This window comes from Puccinia triticina, chromosome 2A, assembly GCF_026914185.1.
Source record: "Puccinia triticina chromosome 2A, complete sequence".
In the NCBI taxonomy this organism is placed as follows: Eukaryota; Fungi; Basidiomycota; class Pucciniomycetes; order Pucciniales; family Pucciniaceae; genus Puccinia; species Puccinia triticina.
In genome coordinates this window covers 8,921,724-8,939,321 of record NC_070559.1, presented here as the reverse complement: position 1 = coordinate 8,939,321, position 17,598 = coordinate 8,921,724, and the positions used below count along the sequence as shown (strand labels likewise).

At 47.9% G+C, this 17,598-nt stretch overlaps 2 protein-coding genes across 2 annotated transcripts; one reads left to right on the top strand and one right to left on the bottom strand.

Moving 5' to 3' along the window:
* Positions 1-631: 631 nt before the first annotated feature.
* PtA15_2A947 (uncharacterized protein) lies at positions 632-1,711 on the top strand (the record flags this gene model as incomplete). Its single annotated transcript, XM_053167020.1, has 1 exon — positions 632-1,711. One exon carries the CDS (start codon positions 632-634, stop codon positions 1,709-1,711), a length of 1,080 nt encoding a protein of 359 aa, XP_053018185.1.
* Positions 1,712-2,938: 1,227 nt separating this feature from the next.
* Positions 2,939-5,612, bottom strand: PtA15_2A946 (uncharacterized protein; the record flags this gene model as incomplete). Its single annotated transcript, XM_053167019.1, has 5 exons — positions 2,939-3,615; positions 3,683-3,893; positions 3,960-4,283; positions 4,374-5,241; positions 5,305-5,612. 5 exons carry the CDS (start codon positions 5,610-5,612, stop codon positions 2,939-2,941), a joined length of 2,388 nt encoding a protein of 795 aa, XP_053018184.1.
* Positions 5,613-17,598: the final 11,986 nt, after the last annotated feature.

The window sequence follows — 17,598 nt, the reverse complement described above, 5'->3', positions numbered from 1 at the left end:
CAGTCGCGTCCCCAAGCATCTGGTGGGAACCTTCTCTTCTGTGTCTCTCTGTAACATGCAACTCATGCAAAGTCGTTGTCGACATGACATTGCTTTCTCACAGTGCTCACCTTTCTTCTCTGGCTGTGCCTCTTTGTTGCAGAGAAAGTGCACAAAAGTCAATACATAAGCAATGTATTCTCATGCATCGAGGTGTCTACCGACCTGCCCAAAACGTCCTGAGATTGGGAATACCGACAGCTTTTGGGGCACCGGCGAGTGGCAAGTTGCAACGGCCCTTGTACCCGTTGCATGTAAGTGTGTATTAACCCTGTTGAGATCCCTCGGGTTCAGTGTGTAAGTTCCTCTTTTGCAACCCACTGGAGCAATTTTTTGAAGCATCTTGCCTCTTTCCCAAGCAGAAGCAGGGGCTGGACATTCTTGCCTTCCAAGCCTTCGACTTCCGACCTCACACACACTAATCCTATTTACTTCAACAGCTTCTACAGCAATCCTCTCGTTCTGTGTTTGCCTACACTAATTTAATTTCATTCCAACGATTCCTGGCAAGCGTGCCAATTTGTTTCCACTCTGGAGTACTTGAACAGTCTTTCTCGCACATGCCTGAATAATGATTCTCTACCCTCAGTACATGCCTAATCCTTCGAGGTGTCGGTGGAGCAATGTGAAAAACTGGTTTATTTTTGCTGCAGCGACCGCCGCTCTAAGTTCTTCACCATCTCTAGTGGCCTCAGCTGGAAAACTCGAAGCCGCTCGTCGAACCTCCTCAATCAGTAGTTCAAGATCCTCATCATTCCTCAGATATTTTGATGCCAGCTCAAACACGGCGTCGGTTAAAGCAAGCCATCCCCACCATCAACAGTATCCAGTATCCCGGCAGCAACCGCAGTTCTCCTTCATAACACACCAATCTTTTTCCGCTAGTCAACCAGTCTCCACCAAGTCGAATCATGATTCATTGGGGCCATTTGATGAGCCTACCCCTCAAGACCGACATCATGACCGTGAATCTCAGAGGAAGCCTCTGATGACCCAGCACGGCCATCTTACCAAGCGTCAGCAAGCAGCATCCGTCACGACCTCAGCTCCGGCCTTTCCTGAACCTTTCGATTCCAGTCTAGGCACCGAGTTTGACTCCGAAACGTGTGGACCATTCATATCTCAATTCCTCAAGAACGCAGCTTTCCGCGAATGTCATCCCATCTCCTTACTGTTGACTACTAGTCAGGGGTTTTATCAAGCTGGTCGTGCCTTGAACACCTTCTCAACATTGCAGGCGAACCAGACTGACTCGGTTGATAGCACAGTAATGCCTGTCGATAAAGTACTTGACGCGTCTTGTAAAGCAGACCCTGATCAATGCCAAGTCCTGTTTGATCAACTCTCTTCGAATATCAAATCACCCCGTTTTGGATGTGGGAAAGACTTGGACAAGCGCAATTCATTGGCGGTCCAAGCACTTGCTGGTCTCAGCAGCTATAGACTGATGCGTGAGGTTGCTTGCCTTACGACTCGGGAGACTCCGACACCTGGAATGATCCTTGCGGCAAACCCGGTCAAGAACCTAACCAATACTACCATCGCCAGTCAACGTACCTCTGTCAAGCTAGCGACGATGAACTCGAGTGCCGAATCAGCTCAACCTTCCGTTAGATATTGCTTTGTGAACGCCATGTCGAGTCCAACTCCAGATGATCTTGTGAGCTGCTAGGTTCCGCTGTGTTACAATCGTTCTGATTGATTTGCTGACAGATTCTGTTTTATCATTAGTACTACTATTATCTGCCTCTGGGAACAAATTTGCCCAGTGGGACACACCCCAGTTGTAATGACTGCACCAAGTCTATAATGAAGTTATACGCGTAGGTCCTGATCTGCCTTCTCTTGCTTAAATGAAAGAGGGAACACATGTTAACTTATCCGGTCGGACGATCACGACTTGTTCCGCTTCACTAGTCTCTCTATATCAAGCAATGACTTGACACTCCGTGATAGTTATCCATCGGCACGAACGATGACCAATTCCAGATGTGGGCCTGGCTTTGCGCCGATGCCTTTGAAAGATGCCAACAGACTCGCATCAAGCACAATTAGGAGATTTCCATGCATCGCATCCATTGTCCAAGTTTGGGCGCTAGCTTTTGTTATAACTGTTTTCCTCGTATTCCCTTCTGTTTTCTAATTCTTAGTGTTTATGTGCGGTGTCCCTCATTCAAATTGTACCGCTTGTATTTTGACTTGTTGACAGTTAAGTCAAGTTGATAATTTATGAGTTTTTTGCATCAAGTGGTCTGGTCAATAGAATATCTACATGCAAAAAAAAAAAAAACACCAGGCACGATTTTTAAAAAATGAGATAAGAAAAGAATGAAGCCAAGCAGCTACGTAGGTGTCCGTTGATTATGGAGAATCCAGCCTTGATTCTATAGATGACGATCCTCAACTGTACATCAATAATTTTGAGAAAAATAAGTATATATGTATAAGAAATTGTAAATTTCGACAAGATTTTCAGAACAGAATCTTGATGGGGGCAAAGGTAAAAGGGAAAAACACCAGTACATGGGCATGCAGAAAATACGAATATGAAACGCTATGAAGGTCAACCTCGCCCGGTCAAAAGAGCATATCAAGTTTGCAAGTAAACAAGTTCATGATGAAGACTGTCAATCAGCTCTGAAATCAAGAAACAGTGTATGGATAACAATAAATACTATTTTTGTTTTTGTTTTTCGACGGGGAAGAGAAACTAAGCTGAATAAATATATATGTAGCGCTTGAGTTCCTGCGGTTGAAACAGTCAAGTGAAACCCAAGATGAATAAAGTAATTAAAAATCAACAGTGGCGACCAGTAGGATACAACGTTTCAATGATCATCATAATTGTCAAGTACAAACCAGTATCCGAATCACACTGATGAGTGAGTCAAATGACAGGTTACCCGAGGGGCCGAAAGGGATAAGGAGGCCAAGAGCGTTCTTCCATCGGAAGGTTGACACGATCCTGTGGGGCGACGGCCGGCTGTTCCTCAGTCAACCCAGCGAGAATGCTGAAGGTACCCTTGGCAAGGCTGAGACTCCGGTACATTTTTAATTTCGAAGCAGCCGCACACTTGACGCATTTGACGGTTACTTTGCCGCAGCCCTTGGCGCATGCGACTTGCTGGGAGACGAGATGTGGTGAGTAGGATGCTTTCCGGAAGGGGAGGGATGTCCGATTTCGACGAATGGGACCAAACTCGCCTCCCCACCATCCGGCAGGCCGCGCTTTGGGTGTTGAATGCGGGTCGAGATCGTTCGGCAAAGTCTGAGAGGGTGAGGAGATGGAGCCCATTGCGATGGGCTGGGAAAAGAGCCCATCTGAAGGACAACCTGAGAGCGGTGAGAAAACAGTTTCATCCGGAGGCAATTCCGAAGTGGCATCCTGAGAGGTATCTGCAGGATGTCGAGCGAGGATCGAGTCGGTTGAGGAAGTACTTGAGCGTTGTGAAGGACAGGGTTCAGGGTTGTTGAGAACAGCAGGTTCGGGTAGTGAGATGCTACTGTCTATCTGTTCGACTACTTTCTGCCATGTTTTCAGGCCGAGCCGACAATTGTCCGCGAATGGCCGGAATGCTGTTGGGACTCGGGGAGAGTCAGATGGGCTCGGGAAAAGCGAAGAGAGGAAGTATGATGTACTGACCTTTTGGGCTTAGCTGCTCCATGACTGTGAAGAGGGGCATAACAAAGAGGGTGGTGAAGCCAATTTGGCTCTTGGCTTGAGCACGCTTTTCAGCAGGATCGAGGGTTACCACGCTAACGGGCAGGCAAAGATCAGCTTCTAGTGCGGCTTGTCGGGACCACTCGTTAAGGAGGCAAGACGACCAGGTCAGGGAGATATGATGCGGACGGCTCTAGAAATGAGAGAAAGGATTAGTGGGAAATGTGTGACTGGCGAATACGGGAGCGGAAGAACGTACGGAGTTGGAGATGTCTCCACACTTTATCAGACCAGCCGTAAGCAGGACTTTGGCAGCAAGGTCTTCATCGGGATTGTGGGGGCCATCTTCCGGAGATGTAGCCCACTTGCAGGCAAGCCGCTTCAATTCTTCGACTATTGGGAAATGCCGCCCCATATCGGTGGCAAGCACAGCCCCGACCATAACTTGCCTGAATCCGGCATGCCCATCAATCACTTTCCCGAACCCATGCTCTCGTAACATCCTTGTGAAGGTGATACGATGGAAGTTTTCCAGCACGGCACCGTCTGAAAATACATAAGCGATAGGGGTTCGAGCGTTGACCTGATAAGAACAAGACAAAATGTGAGCAGCATAAAGAAAAAATAAAAATAAAAACGTGCGAAAGGGACAGAGGGAGTAAGAAGGACTTACCATGAACGCATTACTCAGGCCTGGATGTCCAACATCATGACCAGCAGCAGCCAAGAGGAGGGCCCAGACGGTCATTTCATCTAGTAGTGAGCCAGTACGTCCGACAGGGGTGCGTTCCCACGAGTCGGGACAGTTGCAATCAGACTCCTTCTGGAGAACCCAGCCCAGGGGAGGGACGATTCCTTCGTGTGAGAGCATCGTGTAGACGGCTTGGACGACGTCGACTGCATGTCGGAAGTTGTGATAGGCATTCCGTTGATCGTAGGCCACTTCGAGGTTGTCGACGAGACTCTGGAGACATTGTTCAGGGTCGACGACGCCGAGCTGAGTGAGCTGCTGAGAAAAGCCGGGGGTATACTCGAGATAGACGGAGAGCAATACATGTAGCGAGCAGCGGATCTGAAGAGGAGAGAGGGAGTTGGCGTCGAAGGACCAGGTGTTGAGTATCCGCAGGAGTTGAAAACGGGATGCCGAGGGAAGGGATTCAGAGAGGACGGGGGGCAGGTTGATCTGCGGGGCTGGGGGCGAGGAGGGGCGAGAGGGCGGGGTTGATGGGCGAGGCTGGAGGGGACAGGAGTCGGGGTGGCTGAGGTTGGGCAAGTAGCAGGAGGAGGCGGTTGAGTCTTGACTCTGGGCCTCTTCGACGTCGTCTGTTTCGATGTCCTCCTCTTCGTCTGTGGCGGTGGAGGTGGTGAAGCTGGAGAGGGAGGTGATAGAGACTTTGTTGCGGAGGGCTTCGGGGACGGGTGTATTGCGGAGATTGAGGAACTGGCTTGGAAGGGATTCGGGGCTGGTTGAGGAGGGGATCGGATGGGGTGATGAGACGGTGAAGGAGTGCTGGAGGACGATTGAGAGGTGATGGGCAATCCTGTGGTGGCGGCAGGGCAGGGTTAGTATGGTGCGAGCAGGCCGGGCTGGAGAGAAGACCAACCAGTTGTCGCTGGTGGGTGGTTGAGCGCCAGAGGCCTTGCCTCCGTCGGCGAGGCCACACTCGCCGCCGATGACCATGTCATCCAGACAGCCGTGCGACGAGGAGGGGTCGATGCCTAGTTCGTTGGCCCGCCTGGAGACGAGGGAGGAGGAGCTTTCGGTGTTGGCATGTTGGGCCCCGGGGGTGGACATCCTGCGCAGGGTGCGGAGCTGGGGGGGCTTGACGGAGAAGGCGCTGGTCTTGTCGCTTGGGCTGGGGGGGAGGAGGGGCTGGGGGGCGGCGGTTGCTGGTGGGTCGGAGGCGGCCATTCGGTTCCCGCGGGGCGAAGGGTGGTGGGAGGCTGAGGGTGTGGGGGTGTGGGGGTGGTGGCAGTGGATGTTGGAGGGGGTGGCGGCTGGGAAGGGAGATGGCAGAGCAGATCAGCCAGCGGGTCCTGTTGTGGCTGGGAACAAAAGAGGGCAGGGCTGGGGTCAGGAGACAAAAGACCAGGGCGGATCTGTCTGGGCCAGCGTCGGATAGGGCAGGGCTGGGCAGGGGGACAGCCTAGTGGATATGTGTGGGGGGGGATAGAGGGGGGGAGGGATTGCCCAATCGGGATATCGACGTGGGCGGCTGGCGAGGGCCCGGCGGGGAGCAGAAGACTCACCTACATCAAGCGCCCGGTGGGAGAGTGGCCAGCGAGCGCCGGCGGGAGGGCTGGCTGGAGAGGAGCCGGAAGCTGGAAAACGTGCGGCGTGGGCGGCGGGGGGGGAGGGGAGGGTGCAGCGTGGAGGAAGATCTGATATTTATTTGTTTGTTTGTTTGTTTGTTTTAAATATTTATTTACTCGATGTTGATATTTATTTATTTATTTATTTATTTATCTGGAATGTAAATACACTTCCGACTGTGTAGAGTCCGAGCACAGCAGCTGAGCAGCCGATGGGCAGATGAGGGGGAGGGCTCGGCGCAGAGGCTGGACCACGGGGTGCTACTTGAGGGGGGCGGGGCGGGGCGAGCGAGCGTCGAAGAGAAACGCAGCCGAGCAACCCAGCCTATCGTCAAGACACAAACCCATACATACTATGCATATACACCACACCATCCAATATACAGACTTCTCAACCGGAACCCGACGAACGCTTTTGGAGCCTGATGAGGTTGCGAAGCAAAACACCCCCCATGTCCATGCAGCGCCCGGCAGCCCCATGGTACCCCAAAGAGCAGGCAAGCCTCAGCGCCAGACTTGACCGGTGCTAAAATCATACTTCTGGTGATGAAACTGGCATACTCTAACCACTCGCCCATGTTTTGTCCTCTGTATCTCCTCTATTTCGGCCCTTCGCCGACTACGCGCCCGCTTTCGCCGCCGCCATCTCCTAGTCTCAAGGGGCTGCCCAGACAGCCTTTAGTCGCCATACAGCTTCTGAAACTGCTCTCCATACACTCCCCTGGAGATCGACTTCAGACACTCCTCCGTTTCAGAGCTCTCTCAACCCCCTTGCAGGGGAGTACATCCATACAGGACATCAGAAGCTGACCCCCAACGTTTCCCTTTCCCGGGATTTATGTATGTATAAAACCCTTGCCCACAAACCAGAACAAAACACATCCATCATAACACCGCCGGAGTTCTTTGAAACACTCCGACCCACCCAAAACACCTCAAGCCCTGCCTGACTTGACCCATCGGGAGAGGACCCTCTGGTTGAGCAAGTGTCCTTCGGCTTGTTTCAAAACCCCGTCCCGGCTCTCCGCGCGCCTATCGGGAGCTCCAATCCTGAAACAAGCCACCCTCCTTGAAAGATACATATCCTTGTCGGCAGTCCCTCATCACTGCCCCCGACCCCCTGGCGACGTCAGCAGGAATTCATCACGGACCGTCGCTGCCTTGTGCGCAATTCATGTATTTATGTATTTATGAATGCATCCAGTCAAGTCCGTATGTATTGGCCCCTGATCAAATGACTCCGCCATGCTGTTGCCGTGGCCCTGCTGCCCCGGAGGTCGCCGGCTCGGAGACTTCCTCAACTTTCAACTGCTCGACCGGGGTCCCACTGCCATCAGCTGCTACCCCATGAGCGCCTGCAAGATCATGTTGTAAATATGTGCTTAGCAGACGCGCTGAAAGAACGCGTCTGGATTCTGGAAGTTGGATGATCAATTACATACTGAATAAGCTCAATTCATTTGCTTCACGACGCCCATCGAGATGTTTATGTATCCACATCACATCCACATCCACGCACCACCCACGCTGGCACGCTCTCAACTGTACATACAGTCCAAATCTCTGTTGATTATGTAGATGGCAAAGATTGTTGAGCAGTTGGTTGCCAATCACCCGCTGGGCTCGGAAGTCGCCATCAGCCGGTGAACGCCTGTACATATGTACAATGTTACTCCAGTATTTAAATATAAATATGTGGATCGAAGTTATGTACAATGTCGATGAATGCGCCCAGGACTGCCCAGGGGGATCCGGATGAAAGTCATTTTTGTTGACTCGATGAGTCAAGACTCAAGACCGTCGCGTGTGGTTTTGAGAAGAATAACGTGGATGATAATTGACACTGACATAAATAAGTATACGTATGCATCGCGCCTGGCCGCCCTGCAAACAATATGTACCTCATAGAAGAACTGGCAGCCAAAGCTCATACAAACAGACACAGGGCATCTGGAGTCTGCGGACTGCAAAGTACAACAAATTTTCATTCCTGGTTAGAGCAGCTGACCAGAGGGGTGCTTCCAGTCAACGAGGTATGCCTACCTCTTCGACCGGATCATGAATCCCTCCGATCGAGGAGAGTGACATTCCAAAAGTCCCTCGATCGGCGAAGGAGGGTCGCTTTGCGCTTGCGCCTCGTCTCAGCTATGTATTCCTCCAATCTCAATTCAACCCGGTTTTCCAGAGAACTGAACCACACGCATTACACATGTGGAAGCCCTAGGGCGCCCGGCGCCCGCCGGCAATCAGCATGAGCCTGCTGTTCAGCGGCATTATGCAGAGTCTTTGGCACTTGGCGTGTTTTGATTATGGACTCTTGGCAAGTTGGCAACTTTTCAGACTTGTCAGAACATGGGCGATATCAGGTTGTTCACCCTAATCCGCTGGCACTGTGATGGGTGTAAAAGTAACTTTCACTAGCTTCTGGCAGACTATAACGATGTTAAAGCATCTCTGGACATGGTGGCAACCCAACATCCAAGTGTCTTTGACGGGCTGGAACGTAACTGCACACAGTCAGTGGAGGACTTCCCGCCCGTCAATCTGGGAACACCTTCCAGACCCAGATCTGAGCCAAATTTTGTGGGGAAATCTAAGGCTTTGGGACTTTGGGAGCCTCCCAGAATGATCCCAGATTGCGACGGGAAGTCCTCCAGTTCCCGCATTCAAGTAGGCCCAACACGCATGGCGTTGTTGATTTGGTGGTCGATAAGGTACCGGGAAAACAGTCCTCATAATGTAAAAAAACTACAGCTCAAATATTCCGGGCGCAATGGCTTTTGCATCAGGCAGATAAGTATATAGTGGTTGGGCGCTACTTTACGGTGTTTCACATATTCACTTGTCTTTGCAGTGCTCTTCTGTTCAGTTTATTTGAATGAGAAATATAGTCATAGTAACCAAAGTGCTTTCAGGGTAAAACTTTTGAAGGCACATCTATCACTATTCACAGTCAGAGTCCTGGACCTATCCCTCCTAGGGCATCAATTCTTCATGTAAGGTCAAATATTTGAAAAAATCTTTTGTAGGTATTCTTAAGGCATTGTTATGTATAATCAACCTGCAACGATCTGCCGTCGGCGACCATAGCATCCGATCTCGAAGGAAGAGGGAAGCCGGCTGGGGCTAAGTGAAGTGAAATTGGAGTGGCCATCAGCAATTATAGCTATATTTACATGATTCCACGCACACGCCGGCGTCGGTAGCGCTGCACTACCAGCAGAAGCATGACGCGGGTAGGATAGGGCGCTTCATCAGTACCTCAGACTTTATGTATTCCTATGATTTCACAATGGGTGCATGAATGGTCTGGATCCCACCGCATGATCTGGGCCACCGAGAACGCCTGTTGTCATGGAGCTCTACTGACTTACGTATCGTTACTCGTGTCACGATTGGCACCATGTTCAACAGCATAGATCTCGTTGGGGGTTGAACAGTGACACCTTTTGCCAAGGGTTTCTCTGGGAAAAAATCAGAATGTTGAATATAGCATGTTCCGGCTGTTCCTTTTGGCAACTGCTGCCGCTGGGGAAGTTTGATCTTGAACAGTCTGATACTAGGTATAGGATGGTCATTGCATACCCACAATTTTCCCCTTGATGTGACAGACCGGAGAGAGTGGAAGCTCTCTGCCGGACTAGGAAGCAGGGGGAGGGACTGATCTATGTACTCAGGTCTGGCCGGGGAGATTTTGACATTAACCCCTGGTTCTTTGTGTGAAACCCCACAAAGTGGGGGCTCACATCTTAATGATAAACTGATGTGCATTGTGGTCTCTTTTTGGCAGAATGCAATTGTATGACTGATCCTGCTGATCAGGAATTAATTCAAAAGTGAAAATTTTGCTGTAATTTTTCCCAGCCCACAAACTATCCTTCTGATCCGAAGTTATATGTAAGTATTTTGCATCAGGGTACATATATTAGGGGGTTTCAAAGTTGGCCAGATACAACTTGCATGCACTTTTGCAAGTCAGTGTTCAAGTTCATTCTTGAACACTGAGTTGCAAAATTGCATGCAAGCCACACTGTACTACACCCCCTAAGCCTGCTTGAATGTTTTTTTGAAATTTGGTGTTCAATAAAAGCCTTGAACACCAACTTGCAAAAGTGCATGCAAGTTGTGCATGGCCAACTTTGAATCCCCCTATTGCATGTACAATCAAAATAATTCAGTTCTGGGAGAGAATTGAAGGAACAATGTTTCAACCATGTATAATTGTGTACATCTAATTTGCATTTGAAACTTTTGGACAGGCTTTGATTTATTAGATTATGTCAACAATAGTGAAAGGCTACGCTGCCCTACAAAAAGTGTAGGTTTTAGCACAGCGCAGGGGGTAACCACTGCGTGAACTGCAAGAAAAACTCTAGAAACTGCTTGCAGTTGAGATGCAAGAGCTCAAGGCAAGCTGTGCCTCATGAAAGAATCAAGCACTGGTTGATTACATGCAAATTTCATAATTTATGCAAAAGTGAGTCTAAGCTCCAAAAACGTTGGTTTTTGGTGTCCATTGGAAACTCTGGCTGGAGTGTCCAATGGATGCTGAGCTTTGTGGACCATCAAGATGTCCATTGGACACTCTCACTTGGGAGTGTCCGCTGGATGGTGTTTTTTGATGTCCAGTGGACATTTCTGAGTGCCAAGCATCACTTGGACGCTTCCAGAAGTGTCCAAGTGATGCTCAGTGCCCCTTGCGTTCGCTGGATGCCCTCCAAACATCCTCTGGACATTTCTCAGTGAGAAACGTGCGCGGGATGCAGGGCATTTCCAGGAATGCACCCCGTGGTGTACACGGGTGGGTACCTGTGGAAGTGCACAGGTATCCGCCAGGTGTGGGTGTGGTTGTCCAGTCTGGGTCCAAATTCAGGCAGGTACCCGCACACAAATTTCCATTATGCAAAGCTCTGCTTGCCCCTAGTGCCCATTGGCAGGTACTACGTACCTGTGGAAGTACACAGGTAACAGCCAGCAGGTGCAGGTGTCCATTCTGGGTCGGAATTCATGAAGGTACCTGAACCCGCTGTGGTATGCTTTATGGTATCCCATATGCCAAAATCAAAATTTTCTGCTTTTCTTTTTATTTCTATTAGTTTTACTCTTAATCTCCCTTTTCCTCTTATCAATCACTTAATATTCCTCAAGATTCAGCTTCTTGGGACAAATTCACCCCTAGTCTTGCCTTACAGAACACTCATAAGGGCACTCACTCAGAAGTTACATACTCTTACACACTCACAATACCCCTTACAACCTCAAACAGTTACACAATCCACATTTACAACACTTAGTTACACACATGGTTACATACATAGCTACATACATATTTACACATAGCTGCATCATCACTTACATACATACAGTGTACACATGCAGGCACTCATGCAGGTGCTAGCTGCATGTGATAGCTGCATGCACTAAGCTGCATGCGCTAGTGGATCTTTGTTGCATAACAACAGCAGGTGACCTGGTTACAGCATGACTACACTAACATACAGTCCTGACCAATCACACCTCCTGATTCAGCCTGCATGTCATAACCCATAATCACCTTTACAGTCCTGACCAATCACATTCACCCATTCAACATATGTACTAGCCAAAAACCCTCATGTACCTAGCTAAAATCTCTCATGTGAGGCTCCTCTGGAGCTAAAATCCCTCACTGTTGTCTATAAAAAGAGGCTCTCCTCCCCTGTTGTAACTTTCCCCCAGCAGACTACTAGCAGACTACTAGCAGACTACCTGCACTCAGTTTCCCCTATAACAAAGTACACAACTGCTCACTCCACAATATATCAGTCACCCTATATTTTGGTTTTACACACATTACAAAACACTTACATACGAAATAACAACTCTACACAACACTCACATTACATAACACAAACCTCTGAGGGGTCCTCTTTGACCAACTATCACCTGGTTGAAGTCCAGACTCCTCACTCATAACACATTTTAGCAACTTCATCACACCCACTTTATAACAACAGTTATCTTTAGATAACACTCCACTATCACTACATTAAACCTGCCAATCTGAGATTGGTGGGCTTGTTTTAGTGTCTAGTGAACCAGGAAAGGCAGAGGTTTCCTCATACATCCCTTTCCGCACTCAGCAAAAGGTTCTCAGGAACACTTTTGAGCTTTACACCGCTGTGGGTACCCAGGTGCAAAGTGCCAGCTCTATATATTTCATTCTATCATGTTTTTATCATAAATTCCAAAAAGCTGAAGATATTTTAGTGGTACACAAAAAGATACACATGTAAGTTTGTGTGACACATTCTTTAGTTGCTGAATTTTTTTCACAAAATATTTGAAGTTCTGGGAAAAGTCCAGTGGAAAAAACCTCATATTAATCAGGAGTTGTGTATGAATTCAGAAAATATCCCCAAAGCCATTTGTGTACATATGGCTGAAAGTTATAAACAATTTTTGAAGGGTCCACCTAAGCCCCTGGCTCTGCATGAGCACTCAGGTTGGCATCACTTGGCTCAGTGATGAAAAATGTGACACACCAGAACACATGTGTAAATTTGTGTGACACATTCTTCAGCTGCTAAATTTTGTCACAAGGGAGTTAGAATTCTGGGACAAGTCCAGGGGAGCCTCATATTACCCAGGGTTTGTGAATGAATTCCTAAAATCTCCTTGAAATGATTTCTGTACTGATGGATGAAAATCAGATATAATTGTTAAAGGATTCAGCTAATTTGCCCCTGGGATCGCCGGGCACTCATCTTGGCATGATATGGCTGCCTGATGGTCTATGTGTCACACAAACGTGCGCCTGTACGTTTGTGTGACAGAATGTGTTGAGAAACCCGCACAGGTTACATGTTTTTGTGAAAGTTGGCCCCACAGCGCCAAAGTCAAACCGTAGTACCAGAGCAAAATCAGACCTCCCACTAGAGCTGACACTTTGCAACCAGGTACCCATGGCTGGTGGGGGCACCTACCTGAATTTTGACCTAGAATGGACACCTGCACCCGTACCCGGCACCCGCTGGCAGTTACCTGTGTACTTCCATGGGTACCCGCCCACAGGTACGTAGTACCCGCCAATGGGCACTAGGGGCAAGCAGAGCTTTGCATAATGGAAATTTATGCACGGGTAACTGCCTGAATTTGGACCCAGACTGGACAACCACACCCGCACCTGGCGGATACCTGCACACTTCCACGGGTACCCACCCATGTACACCACGGGGTGCATTCCTGGAAATGCCCTGCATCCTGCCAACGGTGGGCCAGCTACGCTAACCGTAGCGTTAGCGTGGCGTAGCGTAGCGGAATTCGGCTAAATTTTAGCGTAGCGTTAGCAGAATTGCGCCTTTCTGCGCTAACGCTACACGCAAAGGGTGCACAGCTAATTTAGCTGTTAGCGTAGCGTTAGCGCAGATGCGCGCAATTGCGCTAACGCTACACACGCAGGGCGCAAAAGAGCGCGCGCTACGGTGCGCCACAGTGCTTTTAGCTGAAAAAAGGCCTTTTTTCCGCTAAAAGCGCTGTAGCGCAGCGTAGCGTAGTGACTGTAGCGGCGCGCTAACACTAACAAACAATTGGTGCGCTGTTAGCGCCGCTGAAACGTAGCGCAGCGTAGCGGCGCTAACAGCGCGCTAACGCTACTCAAAATGGGTGGGCGCTTTTTGCCGCTACGATAATGCTAAGTGGCCCTGTAGCGTAGCGGCCCACCGTTGATCCCGCGCACGTTTCTCAATGAGAAATATCCAGAGGATCCAGAGGGCATCTAGCAGACGCGAGGGGCACTGAGCATCACTTGTACACTTCTGGAAGCGTCAAAGTGATGCTTGGCACTCAGAAATGTCCACTGGACATCAAAAAACACCATCCAGTGGACACTCCCAAGTGAGAGTGTCCAATGAACATCTTGATGGTCCACAAAGCTCAGCATCCATTGGACACTCTTTATCAAGAGGCTGTCCATTGGACACTCTTGATCAAGAGGCTGTCCATCGGACACTCTTGATTAAGACTCCAAGAGTGTCTGATGAACACCATAACTCACCATCCATCGGACACCCAAGCTGGAGTGACCAAAGGAATTTATCAGTTCAACCATCGGACACTCTTGGAACAAGTTTCTGATGGCTGCATCTTGGACTGTCAAGATTTTGACAGTCCAAGATGTTCAGCTGCCTGTTAGGTGGCAAGAGGGTCTGCCATTGCAAACTCAACCCTATATGGACTTTGTTCAGAGGTAAGGCAGCAAAGGCAAAATATCGCAGTTGGTTATGGACACTGCTTGTCCCGCCAGCGCGCACCCCAGACAAGCAGGTTGGTGTTCAAGCCCCACTCATGACATCCCCCTCTTCCCCTGCTACATTTGCTCCCCCCCCCCACCCCCACTGACCTCCATGACCCCCTGCGGGGAGCGCGGGTCTGCGGACACATCAGGACACCACTGGATCTCCTACAATTTTAGAAACCTGGTGATAGTGGCTGATATCTGGCGGACGTTTGCATTCCATCCAGCGGATGCATTCTGGCAAAACGTCTGCCATTGCGCAATGCAAGTGGCATCCAGCAGATGTTTCCTGCAGCACCAGAGCTGGAAATCCGCGGACATGTACATATACATGACCAATCAACGTCCGCGACGGCCCGTGGTGTACCCGCCAACGGGTACTAGGGACCAGCTCTACCTCCCACAGTATCACTGCACGCCATCCAAAGTTTTAACCATGTGTAATAGAAACAACTTAAAAAGAACTCGCAGCTCTTTGGTGTGTTCCCTGAAAATAAATACAAAAACTGTTTCAGAGAAACCTACTGGGTATGGGTTTCCAAAGAGGTAAAAAATCATGGTAATTGAAATATGAGGAACTTTGGTCAAGCTTGAGGATCAAGTAAACCTTATCATTAAATTGGCCTGGTTTTCAGCATAGGTATGGCATACATTTTACACAGACATTGCACAACACATTTGGTATGATTCCAGTTCTTATCAACTTGATTTGTGGCAGACATTGTTGAAACTCGTTGACTAGCCGCGCTAATGCGCAGTGCGCGCTTGCGCACTCATTCATCAAGACCTCAAGAATCTCATCTAATTTATCACCAATCAAAACCTAATCATCACTATCACCATCCTTTCTCTCTTACTATCGCTCTCTCTTCTCCGCTCAATCCAAAAAAAAACTCCAATCCTCAAAAATCATCTTCAACATTCTCATACTCTTTAAAACAACTTCTCCCCTTCCTAGAATCAACACTTTGGTCTCTTCCTAAAGGCCGAACTCTTTCCTCAAGACTCTCATCACTTCGGCCTCTTCTTCAAACAACCAAACTCTCTCCTCAAATCCATTGCGCTCAATCACTTTGTTTGAACTCTCTTCTCAAATCTCACTTGACTGGTCATTTTAACTTGGTGAGAAATGATTCACAACACTCTCCCCTTGTTGGCGGTTATCTCCTCAATTCTTTGTTCAACTACTAACTTCTTCCTCTCAGTCCTGTGTCTTCTTGTCCTTGTCCTTCTGTCCATCTCTTTTGTTTAGTTGTCTGTCCTCACTCCTCATATTATCATTGGGTATATTGCTCTCAAATCTATTCTTCCTTAAGCTTTGTTTCAATCTTCTAACTTATCTTGTATCAGTTCTGGTCTTTTGTTTTTCAGCAATAAATTCTTAGGTTCTTTAGACATGAAATTGCCTTCCAGCCAGCATCTAACTGAGATCCAACCAAATCTATGACTGAGTTCAGAGATGGCACTTGCACACAAGTGCCGAGGAAACTACCATGGTGATATGGATAAAAATTTGATATAACAGAGAATTATACATAAACTTAAATACCTGCAAGCTTTAGCAATATTGTGCAATAAGAACATCAGGCATAAGGAGTGCGTGGCAGAATTGTTATTAAAATGACTGCTGGCTGTGTAACTTTTTTTTACACACCTAAACAGTCTAAGAAATTCAGGAATACTGTAATGTTGCATATTCTTGATGCCATAAGAGTTTGAGCAATGGGGTGGCATGCAAGGATGAGACATAAGGGGTGCATGGAGGGCTTGGTGGGAAAATGACTGCTGACAGTATAGCTTTCTTTTTACGTTCCATCAGTCTCAAAACTTCAGGTAACTTGTAACTGCACATATTATATGTGCCATGAAATCATTGGCCATATTTATAAGTCAAAACATGAGAATATAAGGTGTGTGAAGTAGTCAAAGTACCTCCTAGTGTATGCCCCTTGTATCTCCTGTTCTGATGCCACCCCATTTATAAGAATTTCATGGAATGAATGTGTCAGGCTAAGTCTATAAGGTGATGTTACTCTGAATGAAATTGATACTATGTATCAAGGTGGACAGTGCTGGTGAAGCGGAAAAAACAAAGAAAACCTTTAGACCGTAGTCTATCTCTACTCAATCAACGGTGCAAGAGGAGGAGCCACGCTTCTTGGGTAAGAGGGGCCTAGGGAAGAGCAGTACTCGCTGGGATCTAGAGGATCCAAGCGCCAAACAAAAGAGAAAGTGGAAAGGAGGAGAGCCTCTTGAACTTACCTGGTTGGAGACTTACTAGTATCTGGGAGGTGAATTCAAAGGCCGAAGGGGGTTGCGCTTGGAGGTTGGTGGAGATGGAGGGAAGGTCCAAGAGGTTGAATCAAGGAAGTTGAATGTATGAAAGAAATGGGAGTTCAAGAGGTAAAGGCCCCAATTTTTGATGTCTCAACAATGTAAGCGGGCTGGGTACCAAAAAACTCTGGGGGAAAACTCTCTTTGACTGAGAGCCCCCTTACTATATGGGAGGAATGAGCCTTGACTCTTTTCCCTCCCATTCTTCCATCTTCTTGCCCGCTGTTAAGCGGGCATAAAACTCAACTGCCATACATAGACAGATACCCTGCGGGGTACGCCACGGCAGTGGTCTCAACTCTACATACTGACTTCAATGTAATCAGTGCTCTCACTAGCACACTTCAGGCCAAGGGAGACACTTTTGCGGCTCCTTGTTGGCTGCATGCGCTGTCTGGACTAGCAGGTAGCTGACAGAATGATATGCAAAATCAAATTATTCCTGAAATTTTTAGACCATTTGGGTTTGTAACCAAAAATGTATACAGTTAGAAGTCATTTTCCTACTCATTCTGCTGTGCACCCCTTATATCTCATTTTCTGATGGCACAATATTTCTAAATCTTTCAGGGATTTTCTCCAATTATGGTGTTCAAATTTGGTTTGCATAATTTTATGCATGCATACATCATAAAATCATAAAATCTTTTTTTCAGGGGATATGTATCATGACTATCTGATTGTGTAACACAAAATTTCCTTACCAAATTTGTTTTATGATTTTATGATTTACGCGTGCATAAAATCATGCAAACCAACTTTGAACACCATAAATGAATAATGCTCTGTTCTCTCAAATTTTTATCCATGTGGTACATGGGAAAAAGATTTTATGAAAATTTCTGGATAATCAAAATAGGGGCTTAAAAGCCAAACAATTTGGTTCATGGTTTACTGCCTAGCAGCTAAAAATTTTGAGAAATAGTAATTTAATTTGTGCTGTAAAATTTTGGGGCCCTTTGGAGCACTGTGGCTA